A 15,166-nucleotide genomic window follows, 5' to 3' on the forward strand; every position below is an offset into this window, starting at 1 on the left:
AGACAGACAGGAGCTAGGAGAAAAACATCCTGGACGTAGACAGACCAGAGCTAGGAGAAAAACATCCTGGACATAGACAGACCGGAGCTAGGAGAAAAACATCCTGGACGTAGACAGACCGGAATTAGGAGAAAAACATCCTGGACGTAGACAGACAGGAGCTAGGAGAAAAACATCCTGGACGTAGACAGACCGGAGCTAGGAGAAAAACATCCTGGACGTAGACAGACAGGAGCTAGGAGAAAAACATCCTGGACGTAGACAGACAGGAGCTAGGAGAAAAACATCCTGGACGTAGACAGACAGGAGCTAGGAGAAAAACATCCTGGACGTAGACAGACCGGAGCTAGGAGAAAAACATCCTGGACGTAGACAGACCGGAATTAGGAGAAAAACATTCTGGACGTAGACAGACAGGAGCTAGGAGAAAAACATCCTGGACGTAGACAGACAGGAGCTAGGAGAAAAACATCCTGGACGTAGACAGACCAGAGCTAGGAGAAAAACATCCTGGACATAGACAGACCGGAATTAGGAGAAAAACATCCTGGACGTAGACAGACAGGAGCTAGGAGAAAAACATCCTGGACGTAGACAGACCGGAGCTAGGAGAAAAACATCCTGGACGTAGACAGACAGGAGCTAGGAGAAAAACATCCTGGACGTAGACAGACAGGAGCTAGGAGAAAAACATCCTGGACGTAGACAGACAGGAGCTAGGAGAAAAACATCCTGGACGTAGACAGACAGGAGCTAGGAGAAAAACATCCTGGACGTAGACAGACCGGAGCTAGGAGAAAAACATCCTGGACGTAGACAGACAGGAGCTAGGAGAAAAACATCCTGGACGTAGACAGACAGGAGCTAGGAGAAAAACATCCTGGACGTAGACAGACAGGAGCTAGGAGAAAAACATCCTGGACGTAGACAGACCGGAGCTAGGAGAAAAACATCCTGGACGTAGACAGACCGGAATTAGGAGAAAAACATTCTGGACGTAGACAGACAGGAGCTAGGAGAAAAACATCCTGGACGTAGACAGACAGGAGCTAGGAGAAAAACATCCTGGACGTAGACAGACAGGAGCTAGGAGAAAAACATCCTGGACATAGACAGACCGGAGCTAGGAGAAAAACATCCTGGATGTAGACAGACCGGAATTAGGAGAAAAACATCCTGGACGTAGACAGACAGGAGCTAGGAGAAAAACATCCTGGACGTAGACAGACCGGAGCTAGGAGAAAAACATCCTGGACGTAGACAGACAGGAGCTAGGAGAAAAACATCCTGGACGTAGACAGACAGGAGCTAGGAGAAAAACATCCTGGACGTAGACAGACCGGAGCTAGGAGAAAAACATCCTGGACGTAGACAGACAGGAGCTAGGAGAAAAACATCCTGGACGTAGACAGACAGGAGCTAGGAGAAAAACATCCTGGACGTAGACAGACAGGAGCTAGGAGAAAAACATCCTGGACGTAGACAGACCGGAGCTAGGAGAAAAACATCCTGGACGTAGACAGACCGGAATTAGGAGAAAAACATTCTGGACGTAGACAGACAGGAGCTAGGAGAAAAACATCCTGGACGTAGACAGACCGGAATTAGGAGAAAAACATCCTGGACGTAGACAGACCGGAGCTAGGAGAAAAACATCCTGGACGTAGACAGACAGGAGCTAGGAGAAAAACATCCTGGACATAGACAGACCGGAGCTAGGAGAAAAACATCCTGGACATAGACAGACAGGAGCTAGGAGAAAAACATCCTGGACATAGACAGACCGGAGCTAGGAGAAAAACATCCTGGACATAGACAGACCGGAGCTAGGAGAAAAACATCCTGGACATAGACAGACCGGAGCTAGAAGAAAAACATCCTGGACGTAGACAGACCGGAATTAGGAGAAAAACATCCTGGACGTAGACAGACAGGAGCTAGGAGAAAAACATCCTGGACGTAGACAGACCGGAATTAGGAGAAAAACATCCTGGACGTAGACAGACCGGAATTAGGAGAAAAACATCCTGGACGTAGACAGACCGGAATTAGGAGAAAAACATCCTGGACGTAGACAGACAGGAGCTAGGAGAAAAACATCCTGGACGTAGACAGACCGGAATTAGGAGAAAAACATCCTGGACGTAGACAGACAGGAGCTAGGAGAAAAACATCCTGGACGTAGACAGACAGGAGCTAGGAGAAAAACATCCTGGACGTAGACAGACCGGAGCTAGGAGAAAAACATCCTGGACGTAGACAGACAGGAGCTAGGAGAAAAACATCCTGGACGTAGACAGACAGGAGCTAGGAGAAAAACATCCTGGACGTAGACAGACCGGAGCTAGGAGAAAAACATCCTGGACGTAGACAGACAGGAGCTAGGAGAAAAACATCCTGGACGTAGACAGACAGGAGCTAGGAGAAAAACATCCTGGACGTAGACAGACAGGAGCTAGGAGAAAAACATCCTGGACGTAGACAGACCGGAGCTAGGAGAAAAACATCCTGGACGTAGACAGACCGGAATTAGGAGAAAAACATTCTGGACGTAGACAGACAGGAGCTAGGAGAAAAACATCCTGGACGTAGACAGACCGGAATTAGGAGAAAAACATCCTGGACGTAGACAGACCGGAATTAGGAGAAAAACATCCTGGACGTAGACAGACAGGAGCTAGGAGAAAAACATCCTGGACGTAGACAGACCGGAATTAGGAGAAAAACATCCTGGACGTAGACAGACAGGAGCTAGGAGAAAAACATCCTGGACGTAGACAGACAGGAGCTAGGAGAAAAACATCCTGGACGTAGACAGACAGGAGCTAGGAGAAAAACATCCTGGACGTAGACAGACAGGAGCTAGGAGAAAAACATCCTGGACGTAGACAGACCAGAGCTAGGAGAAAAACATCCTGGACATAGACAGACCGGAGCTAGGAGAAAAACATCCTGGACGTAGACAGACCGGAATTAGGAGAAAAACATCCTGGACGTAGACAGACAGGAGCTAGGAGAAAAACATCCTGGACGTAGACAGACAGGAGCTAGGAGAAAAACATCCTGGACGTAGACAGACCGGAGCTAGGAGAAAAACATCCTGGACGTAGACAGACAGGAGCTAGGAGAAAAACATCCTGGACGTAGACAGACAGGAGCTAGGAGAAAAACATCCTGGACGTAGACAGACCGGAGCTAGGAGAAAAACATCCTGGACGTAGACAGACCGGAATTAGGAGAAAAACATTCTGGACGTAGACAGACAGGAGCTAGGAGAAAAACATCCTGGACGTAGACAGACCGGAGCTAGGAGAAAAACATCCTGGACGTAGACAGACAGGAGCTAGGAGAAAAACATCCTGGACGTAGACAGACCGGAATTAGGAGAAAAACATCCTGGACGTAGACAGACCGGAGCTAGGAGAAAAACATCCTGGACATAGACAGACCGGAGCTAGGAGAAAAACATCCTGGACATAGACAGACCGGAGCTAGGAGAAAAACATCCTGGACATAGACAGACCGGAGCTAGGAGAAAAACATCCTGGACATAGACAGACCGGAGCTAGGAGAAAAACAACCATTACATCATGTAGTACAGAGAGGGGAATGATCAACAGAGCTCCCTGTCCAGCCTGTTTTAAAAACACAACATCTCCCTTCACGAGAGGCTACACTGATGTGATATTTAAGGCAGTTCTCATAGAGGAGCTATGCCAATCAGAATACTCACTCCACAGAAAGAGAGATCATGTTCACTAGGGTCATCTATTTTGTCCATTGCATGTCTTACCCTTCCAAGCTAAACACATATTTGACTAGCAGAATGACTGTGACCCCTGGTTGACCTGTGATGTCAGAGACTTGGGGCTGATCCAGCGTTAATACTGCAGTGCAGGTTTAATTGAATGGCATACGTACGTAGTGAGGTGGGAGGGGCTCCTTATCATCACAGCGCCTCCTCTTAGCGTCGCCCCCTCCCTGGGAGGAGGAGTACCCCCCCGACGGGCCCTGGCGCTCCTCCACTTGCTGGCTGTCTGTCGACGACACAGACTTACTCTGCACACACACACACACACACACACACACACACACATATCGCATAAAAAAGAGCAGACACACAACAGGTAAGTCATACAGAAAATGCAATTAAACAACACATTAAAAGTGTATTAACTTTCTCCCTGACACGGAAAAGCTCATATGACTCTCAAATATGACTCTGATCATTTTTTCAAGAAGCCAATTTTCTGGGTATTTATACTAGAAAGAGCATGGTGTGATCACCATAACAGAGGAATAAAACATCAAAGTGGAGTATTATTTCTGGGGTCTATGTGGGCTAACTATATTCTCTTTCATCGGTTGACTCCTATGGAACGTTCTGTTCTTTTGAACTGTGGAGGACACAGACAGGAAGCTGGTTGGACGGACGAGACCAGAACACACAAAGAACCACAGTTTTCTCAACAAACTCCCAGTCTTCTCCTCCATCTGTCCCTCCCTCTTCTCTCCCGCTCTTTCCCTTGCTTTTTCTTTCTTCCTCTCCATTAAAAAAAAAAAAAGTCACATAAGCACAACTTAACAAATAGCAATTGATATGCATCTCTCCTTCCTCCCTCCCTTCCGCCATCCATATTTTGGAGGACGTTATCACAGACACTACCTCTTTAAGATCAGTACATTAGTATAAGGGCGTTAATTCTCTAGAGTAAGACGTTGGGGGGGGGGGGGGGGGGGGGGGGGGGTGTTATAAGCTGACATGGAATTGTTTTAAGATGGTCATATGTATCATTTAGCTATTTGATTTTAGTTACAGTCTTGTCTCATCACTGCAACTCCCGTATGGACTCGGGAGAGGCGAAGGTCGAGAGCTGTGCCTCCTCCAAAACAACCCAGCCAAGCCGCACTGTTTCTTGACACAATGCCCACTTAACCCGGAAGCCAGCCACACCAATGTGTCGGAGGAAACACCGTACACCTGGTTACCATGTCAGCGCCCGACCCGCCACAGGAGTCGCTAGAGCACGATGGGACAAGGACATCCCTGCCGGCCAAACCCCCCCCCCCAACGCGGACGACGCTGGGCCAATTGTGTACGGCCCCAGGGGTCTCCCGGTCACGACTGGCTGCACAGAGCCTGGACTCAAACCAGGATCTCTCGTGGCACAGCTAACAACTGCGATGCAGTTCCTTAGACCATTGCGCCACTCGGGAGGTCCCTTGGTAATTTATATTCTAAATAAAAATATTTGAATAAAAACGATATATTCATATATATATAGTTTTCATTTGTTATACAGTGGGGCAAAAAAGTATTTAGTCAGCCACCAATTGTGCCAGTTCTCCCACTTAAAAAGATGAGAGAGGCCTGTAATTTTCATCATAGGTACACTTCAACTATGACAGACAAAATGAGAAAAAAAAATCCAGAAAATCACATTGTAGGACTTTTAATGAATGTATTTGCAAATTATGGTGGAAAATAAGTATTTGGTCACCTACAAATAAGAAAGATTTCTGGCTCTCACAGACCTGTAACTTCTTCTTTAAGAGGCTCCTCTGTCCTCCACTCGTTACCTGTGTTAATGGCACCTGTTTGAACTTGTTATCAGTATAAAAGACAACCTGTCCACAACCTCAAACAGTCACACTCCAAACTCCACTATGGCCAAGACCAAAGAGCTGTCAAAGGACACCAGAAACAAAATTGTAGACCTGCACCAGGCTGGGAAGACTGAATCTGCAATAGGTAAGCAGCTTGGTTTGAAGAAATCAACTGTGGGAGCAATTATTAGGAAATGGAAGACATACAAGACCACTGATAATCTCCCTCGATCTGGGGCTCCACGCAAGATCTCACCCCGTGGGGTCAAAATGATCACAAGAACGGTGAGCAAAAATCCCAGAACCACACGGGGGGACCTAGTGAATGACCTGCAGAGAGCTGGGACCAAAGTAACAAAGCCTACCATCAGTAACACACTACGCCGCCAGGGACTCAAATCCTGCAGTGCCAGACGTGTCCCCCTGCTTAAGCCAGTACATGTCCAGGCCCGTCTGAAGTTTGCTAGAGAGCATTTGGATGATCCAGAAGAAGATTGGGAGAATGTCATATGGTCAGATGAAACCAAAATAGACCTTTTTGGTAAAAACTCAACTCGTCGTGTTTGGAGGACAAAGAATGCTGAGTTGCATCCAAAGAACACCATACCTACTGTGAAGCATGGGGGTGGAAACATCATGCTTTGGGGCTGTTTTTCTGCAAAGGGACCAGGACGACTGATCCGTGTAAAGGAAAGAATGAATGGGGCCATGTATCGTGAGATTTTGAGTGAAAACCTCCTTCCATCAGCAAGGGCATTGAAGATGAAACGTGGCTGGGTCTTTCAGCATGACAATGATCCCAAACACACCGCCCGGGCAACGAAGGAGTGGCTTCGTAAGAAGCATTTCAAGGTCCTGGAGTGGCCTAGCCAGTCTACAGATCTCAACCCCATAGAAAATCTTTGGAGGGAGTTGAAAGTCCGTGTTGCCCAGCAACAGCCCCAAAACATCACTGCTCTAGAGGAGATCTGCATGGCGGAATGGGCCAAAATACCAGCAACAGTGTGTGAAAACCTTGTGAAGACTTACAGAAAACGTTTGACCTCTGTCATTGCCAACAAAGGGTATATAACAAAGTATTGAGATAAACTTTTGTTATTGACCAAATACTTATTTTCCACCATAATTTGCAAATAAATTCATTAAAAATCCTACAATGTGATTTTCTGGATTTTTTTCCCTCATTGTGTCTGTCATGGTTTGAAGTGTACCTATGATGAAAATTACAGGCCTCTCTCATCTTTTTAAGTGGGAGAACTTGCACAATTGATGGCTGACTAAATACTTTTTTGCCCCACTGTATCTGTGTCCATATTGTCCATGAGTTTCTAGTGTATAGACCATATGGTTCAAGACAAAAATTGGCTAATTAATGAAAAAAGCATCTAATCAACAATGGCATTATTTTCAATTAACATTGTAACTCGTCCAACTACTGTCTTTTTTTCATAATTGCCACCAGTTTGACGCCAAAACATCGACAACAAAGACATATTAACATAGTGAAATAAATAAGTGTGTATATTATATTAAGGATATTTCATGCTGAAACCCTCATATTAAACACCAATGGTATTCACTAAGTTGATGGTTTACATTTAGGATCATGTTTAACAGCTTTGTCATTAGTTATTTAATTATTTCATATAGGCCAGAGAGAGGGCCAGAGATAATTACAGACACTTGTGATAATTTGAAGTACTCAAAAGGGCCGCTATATGTCTTGTGATACTTTACATAAAATACTTGAAAGATACCAAACCCTCTCTTTGCAACCCTACCATTGGGCCTAAGTTAAGGAACAATAGAACTGTTCTACTGTTGTACTAGCTATACTAACTCTGGTGCTGGTCCTATTAATGGAAACTCCAACAAAACAGACCCTTTTAGAGGTCCTCTTTAAAGAGGGTCTCACAGTCACACACACACACACGAACGCACACACACGTTGGGGTTACTTACCCTGCTGGGCGCAGCCTCTGTGAAGGGAACAGAGAGAGGGAAGGAGCGGTAGAGGTGGTGAGAGGGAAGGGGTAGAGGGGATTGACGTCAGCATAGATAATAATAACAACAGCCCCACAGCATGCCAAGGTCAACCTGAAAAAGGCTGTCCCAGTGCAATAAAAACACAAGCTTTGTATTGTACATGTTTCCAATCTGCAGTGCTGCCTCTCCGTCTCTGTCTCCACTCCTCAGAGACACAATGCTTTCCGTCTTCCCGTTCATTCATTCAGCACTCATCTGTCTGCTCAGTCTCTCTCTCATTCTTTTTCTGCACCAGGGTCCTACAAGTGTAACATCTAGTCACCCTCCATCAATACAGCCTCGCAGGCAACAGAATGACATTTGTTAGTTGTTCTATGTTTAATGAGCGCTGTTCCTCAAAATATTCCGCCACCCTTTGAGTTCAACAAAAGTTCAACCAAGTGGTTATTTTGTATCAAAAGTTGACACATTTCAGTACTACAGTTCTTCACCAGGGTCCTTCACATGGAGGTCAGTCAGTGAGTAGTACCTCTTAGGTGCTCAGGGTCCAGGTGGTTGCGTTCATCTTTGGAGGCCAGGTGGGCTGAGACCCCCATGGCTCCAGTAAGGGCAAGCAGACCTGAACCTCCCCCCAGAGAGAGGCCTGACGGGTGGGGAGTCAGGGGAATACCTGGGGTGTGGTGAGACAGGTGCTGGAGCTGCTGCTGCTGTACACCAGGGAGACAGGGCAGAGGGAGAAGGAGGACAGGGAGAGAGAGAGAGAGGGAGAGAGAGAGGACAGGGAGAGAGAGAGGACAGGGAGAGAGAGAGGGAGAGAGCGAGAGAGCGAGAGGACAGGGAGAGAGAGAGGGAGAGAGCGAGAGAGCGAGAGGACAGGGAGAGAGAGAGCGAGAGGACAGGGAGAGAGAGAGGGAGAGAGCGAGAGGACAGGGAGAGAGAGAGCGAGAGGACAGGGAGAGAGAGAGCGAGAGGACAGGGAGAGAGAGAGCGAGAGGACAGGGAGAGAGAGAGCGAGGACAAGGAGAGAGAGCGAGGACAAGGAGAGCGAGAGAGAGGACAGGGGGAGCGAGAGAGAGGTCAAGGAGAGCGAGAGAGAGAGAGGACACAGGGAGGGAGAGAGAGAGGACACAGGGAGGGAGAGAGAGATAACACAGGGAGGGAGAGAGAGATAACACAGGGAGAACGAGAGAGGACAGGAGGAGGGAGATAGATTGGGAGTAGGAGGAATAGAAAAATAGAGAAAAGAGAAAGAGTGGGGCAGAGGGAGAGAACAAAACAGAGGGGGGAAAAAGAGATGGGATGGAGGGAGAGGAGAGGAGGGGGGTACCGACAGATAAAGAGAGGCTATTTTCTTGGGTCTTATTACAGCTTATTTTAGTGTGTGTGTGTGTGTTACAGTGAGAGCTTGTCGGAGCTCTGATCACATTACACTCTACTTACACCTCGGCACTTTAAACACTGCAGAGAGAGAGGTGTGCATGCCCCTGTAGACTGTGTTTTTTGTGTGTGTGTGTTGATGTTGATAGTGTCGCTGTTGGGGGTGTGAGGGTTGTCATGGTGACCAGAGGTGACTCACCCCAATGATGGCGTTGAGTTCGGCCATAGTGACCTGTTTGGCCCTCTCCACTGCCTGGACCACCTGCTGTTGATGCTACACACACGCACACACACATACACACACAGGTTATTTATCCCGCTGTGTGCTTCTCATAACACATAGACATACACAATATACAGTGCCTTGCAAAAGTATTCATCCCCCTTGGCGTTTTTCCTATTTCGTTGCATTACAACCTGTAATCGAAATTTATTTTTATTTGTATTTCATGTAATGGACATACACAAAATAGTCCAAATTGGTGAAGTGAAAAAAATAACTTGTTTCAAAATATTCTAATTTTTAAAAAAGAAGAAAAAAAGAAAAGCAGTGCGTGCGTATGTATTCACCCCTTTGCTGTGAAGCCCCTAAATAAGATCTGGTGCAACCTTCAGAAGTCACATAATTAGCTAAATAAAGTCCACTTGTGTGCAATCTAAATGCCCCAGAGTCTGCAACACCACTAAGCAAGGGGCACCATCAAGCAAGTGGCACCATGAATACCAAGGAGCTCTCCAAACAGGTCAGGGAAAAGTGGGGGAGACGTACAGATCAGGGTTGGTTTATAAAAAAATATCAGAAACTTTGAACATCCAACGAAGAACCATTAAATCCATTATTAAAAAATTTAAAGAATAGGGCACCACAACAAACCTGCCAAGAGAGGTTCTCCCACCAAAACTCACAGACCAGGCAAGGAGGGCATTAATCAGAGGCAACAAAGAGACCAAAGATAACCCTGAAGGAGTTGCGAAGCTCCACAGCGGAGATTGGAGTATCTGTCCATAGGACCACTTTAAGCCATACACTCCACAGAGCTGGGCTTTACCTAAGAGTGGCCAGAAAAAAAGTAATCGCTTAAAGAAAAAAATAAGCAAACACGTTTGGTGTTCGCCAAAAGGCATGTGGGAGACTCCCCAAACATATGGAAGAAGGTACTCTGGTCAGATGAGGCTAAAATTAAGCTTTTTGGCCATCAAGGAAAACGCTATGTCTGGCGCAAATCCAACACCTCTCATCACCCCGAGAACACCATCCCCACAGTGAAGCATGGTGGTGGCAGCATCATGCTGTGGGGATGTTTTTCATCGGCAGGGACTGGGAAACTGGTCAGAATTTAAGGAATGATGGATGGCGCTAAATACAGGGAAATTCTTGAGGGAAACCTGTTGTTTCAGTCTTCTAGAGATTTGAGACTGGGATGGAGGTTCACCTTCCAGCAGGACAATGACCCTAAGAACACTGCTAAAGCAACACTCGAGTGGTTTAAGGGGAAACATTTAAATGTCTTGGAATGGCCTAGTCAAAGCCCAGACCTCAATCCCATTGAGAATCTGTGGTATGACTTAAAGATTGCTGTACACCAGTGGAACCCATCCAACTTGAAGGAGCTTGAGCAGTTATGCCTTGAAGAATGGGCAAAAATCCCAGTGGCTAGATGTGTCCAAGCTTATTGAGACATACCCCAAGAGACTTGCAGCTGTAATTGCTGCAAAAGGTGGCTCTACAAAGTATTGACTTTGGGGGAGTGAATAATTATGCACGCTCAAGTTCAGTTTTTTTGTCTTATTTCTTGTTTGTTTCACAATAAAACATAATTTGTATCTTCAAAGTGGTAGGTATGTTGTGTAAATCAAATGATACAACCCCCCCCCCCCCCCCCCCCCCCCAAAAAAAATGTATTCCAGGTTGTAAGGCAACAAAATAGGAAAAATGCCAAGGCGGGTGAATACTTCCGCAAGCCACTGTATACACAATAGTATGTGGACACCCCTTCAAATGAGTGAATTTGGATATTTCAGCAACACCTGTGGCTGACAGGTGTATAAAATCGAACACACAGCCATGCAATCTCCATAGAAAAACATTGGTAGTAGAATGGCCTTATTGAAGAGCTCAGTGACTTAAAACGTGGCACCGTCATAGGATGCCACCTTTCCAACATGTCAGTTCGTCAAATTTCTGCCCTACTAGAGCTGCCCCGGTCAACTGTAAGTGCGGTTATTGTGAAGTGGAAACTTCTAGGAGCAACAACGGCTCAGCCGCGAAGTGGTAGGCCTCACAAGCTCACAGAACGGGACCGCCGAGTGCTGAACCGCCTAGCGCATAAAAATCATCTGTCCTGAAGCAACGTCAGCACAAGAACTGTTAGTCGGGAGCTTCATGAAATGGGTTTCCATGGCCGAGCAGCCGCACACAAGCCCAAGATCACCATGCACAATGCCAAGCGTCGGCTGGAGTGGTGTAAAGCTCACCGCCATTGGACTCTGGAGCAGTGGAAACGCATTCTCTGGAGTGATGAACCACCCTTCACCATCTGGCAGTCCGACGGACAAATCTGGGTTTGGCGAATGCCAGGAGAACAATACCTGCCCAAATGCATAGTGCCAACTGTAAAGTTTGGTGAAGGAGCAATAATGATCTGGGGCTGTTTTTCATGTTTTGGTTAGGCCCCTTAGTTCCAGTGAGGGGAAGTCTTAACGCTACAGCATACAATGACATTCTAGACGATTCTGTGCTTCCAACTTTGTGGCAACAGTTTGGGGAAGGCCCTTTCCTGTTTCAGCATGACAATGCCCCTGTGCACAAAGCGAGGTCCATACAGAAATGGTTTGTCGAGATCGGTGTGGAAGGACTTGACTGGCCCGCACAGAGCCCTGACCTCAACCCCATCGAACACCTTTGGGCTGAATTGTAACACCGACTGCGAGCCAGGCCTAATCGCCCAACATCAGTGCCTGACCTCCCTATTGCCTTGTGGCTGAATGGAAGCAAGTCCACACAGCAATGTTCCAACATCTAGTGGAAAGCCTTCCCAGAAGCGTGGAGTCTGTTATAGCAGCAAAGGGTTGACCAACTCAATATTAATGCCCATGATTTTGGAATGAGATGTTCGACGAGCAGGTGTCCACATACCTATATTGTACCTGACATGTGTTTTGTAATCTCATTCACAAACACACCGTTTGCCACATACTGTTCACATAATACAAATATCACAACAAACACTCGCTGAAGAAAACATACTGTATGCACATGCAGTACTAATGTATGCACTGATTGAGCTACCAGACACCCACGTGGAAAAAAAGGTCACATACCCACACAAATGTACGCAGCAGGACTACACACTCAAACGACCCAAAACCTACACCTATTTACTCATTCAAATGTACACACACAGACACACACACACACACACACACTGCGTAAACACACACACTGCGTAAACACACACACACACAGAGGCAGTAGGCAGTATTGAGGCAGTACACACAGAGGCAGTATTGATCAATGTAAAACAGTCGCCAGCTCTGTGACCTTCCCTTCAGTGGACACACACTTGTCACCGGACACACACACAAAAACAAACAATGTATTATAAAGCCAGTGCAGCCAGGTTTTTACCTACGATCGTTGTTCATCACATTTTTGTCACAAACATGGTAGTCAATGGGATTTCAGTCAAACATATTAACCCAATTTAAAATAACATGGTAAGAAACTGATTTGGGTCATTGTATGTGTTGATAGATCAAATAACTACCATGAGTTATGGAACAAAAGTTAAGGAAGAAAAACAGCGTATAAATGTAAAAGGCAACCTGGCAAATATAAATGAATTGTAAAAAAATATTTAAATTACAGAAACAACATGCTCATATGTCTTGACAAACACAGACCAATATGTTCATATGTCTTGACCATGTGTTAGCCATTGTAAAGAGATATGTGTGTGTGTATGTGTGTGTGTGTGTGTGTGTATGTGTGTGTGTGTGTGTGTGTGTGTGTGTGTGTGTGTGTGTGTGTGTGTGTGTGTGTGTGTGTGTGTGTGTGTGTGTGTGTGTGTGTGTGTGTGTGTGTGTGTGTGTGTGTGTGTGTGTGTGTCAGTGATACTTACCTCCTGAGATAGGAAGGGGATGATCTGAGCACAGATGGCACTGAGACGCTTCACAATCTCTGCCTGCAACACACACACACACACTTCAGTCTCATCTTATGTTTCATACAAGGTAATATAGCACAACATTATCCATGCCCCTTGGGTCATCAGGGTAATTTTCTTCAGGGAAGCAGCAGGAGCAACAAACACATACATCAATGAAAGTACAGACACTTTGTCCATACCATCTCATACAGTTATCAAAGTTAGTCATTTCATTGAGGCAAATCCGGTTAGTAAACGTGTTGGAGGTAGTTCGGTGACAACTTAGCTCCTCAAGCTCATACCTTGGCTTTAGATCAGCGGACTAACAGTCATGTGGCATGCAGGTGACCTGGTTTCAAACCCAGCCTACCACAAGTGAATGAGAGAGAGAAAGAATAGAGAAAGAGTATGAGACCGGAACAAAGAAAGTGGAAGAGAGAAGCTTTGAAAGCCCAGCTATGTTATTAGACTCCAGTTTCTCATGCAGCTCTTTCCCTCTCCTCACTGCATTCAATGCCATTCTTTCATCCATTTTCTCTCGCTCGCCGAGGCCCATTGAAAATTCTCTCTCTAGACGTGAGGAGCCGAGGACATTGAATTGTTGTCTATTCTACATACACACACATGTACACACGCACACACACACATGTACACACGCACACACACACACACACACACACACACACACACACACACACACACACACACACACACACACACACACAGAAAAGCACTAATGTGGCAACACACACGACATATGGTACAAAGGATAATGTACAAATGAGCATGCACACACACGTCTACGCACACACACACACTACATGCTTCACCTATTTCTGCCCTGAGACTCATTATGTTCTCTTCTTCACTCAGGCGTTCTCACCCTCTTTAACAGCCTTCCCACTGAGCCATTATTACCCTATTCATCCTTTTCCTTCCTTCATCTCTCTCTATCCTCCCTCCCCTGCCTGCATCCCTGCCTGCCCCCCTCCGTGATGGTTGTCTATTTGTGTGTCATCCATCCCTCCAATCTAACACATGTTTCTGACACACAAAGGGAGACAAACGAGATTAGAGGACACAGGAAGTCCTGACACCCCCTCTACACTGACTGACAGGAGCTTATTTATACACATACACTGCCAGCCTGTCCCATCTCAATACAGGCCAAATTATACAACACAGCTCTCTGATAGATACATCGCTCTGTTCAAAGGGTAGAGAAGACCTAGCTAATTATATAATGTGGGTGTGTGTGTGTGTAGACTGGCTTGTGTGTGTGTGTGTGCGTGGTGAAAGGGAGAGAGAGGACGTGAAATAGTCAGAAGAGAGAAAGGGAAGAGGGAACAGGGACTCTCCTATTGGCCTTGAGACAGAGGGGGTTTATTTTCACTGGACTGTGTCTACAATAAACTGTATTGATGCTGTGCAACAGTAATACATGTAGCTAGACACAGACAGAGATGCATACAAAGCTCTTCCTCGTTCTCCTTTTGTCAAATCTGACCATAACTCTATCCTCCTGATTCCTGCTTACACGCAAAAACTCAAACAGGAAGTACCAGTGATGCACTCAATACGGAAGTGGTATGAAGCCGATGCTAAACTACAGTACTGTTTCGGTAGCACAGACTGGAATATGTTCCGGAACTCATCCGATGACATTAAGGAGTTAACCACATCAGTCACTGGCTTCATTAATAAGTGCATTGACGGCGTCATCCCCACTGTGACCGTACGTACATATCCCAACCAGAAACCATGGGTTACAGGCAACATCCGCTAAAGGCTAGAGCTGTTACTTTCAAAGAGCTGGACACTAACACGGGTGGTAATAAGAAAAACACACATGTCCGACTGCTACGCGATCTTGGATCAATGTCTGCGTAGCCAGGCACTAAAATAGAACTTGACATGCTGCAAGTCCCGCCTCTCCCATCTCCTCTTTGGGTTTTAGGAGCATATACCCACGTGGCTGATGAATTGAGGTCCACACTCTAGTCCAGTTGGTGGTGGTAATGCACCTTAACGTTGGTTGCCAACCGCCA

General features: G+C 46.1%; 1 protein-coding gene across 3 annotated transcripts in view; it reads right to left on the minus strand.

Annotated features, from left to right (window-relative positions):
- The window catches only part of LOC120052451 (transducin-like enhancer protein 4), an 86,122-nt gene that overhangs the window by 24,481 nt on the left and 46,475 nt on the right, over positions 1–15,166 (minus strand). For 2 of the 3 annotated variants that reach the window (XM_038999368.1, XM_038999366.1), the window contains exons 5-9: positions 13,092–13,154; positions 9,170–9,244; positions 8,123–8,300; positions 7,570–7,586; positions 3,922–4,059 (exon numbers count right to left, since the gene is read on the minus strand). In XM_038999368.1, coding sequence (XP_038855296.1) covers positions 3,922–4,059; positions 7,570–7,586; positions 8,123–8,300; positions 9,170–9,244; positions 13,092–13,154 — 471 coding nt within the window. The remainder of the gene's footprint in view (positions 1–3,921; positions 4,060–7,569; positions 7,587–8,122; positions 8,301–9,169; positions 9,245–13,091; positions 13,155–15,166) is intronic. The other variant, XM_038999367.1, reaches the window with a different exon arrangement.

Source organism: Salvelinus namaycush, chromosome 8 (assembly GCF_016432855.1).
Source record: "Salvelinus namaycush isolate Seneca chromosome 8, SaNama_1.0, whole genome shotgun sequence".
In the NCBI taxonomy this organism is placed as follows: Eukaryota; Metazoa; Chordata; class Actinopteri; order Salmoniformes; family Salmonidae; genus Salvelinus; species Salvelinus namaycush.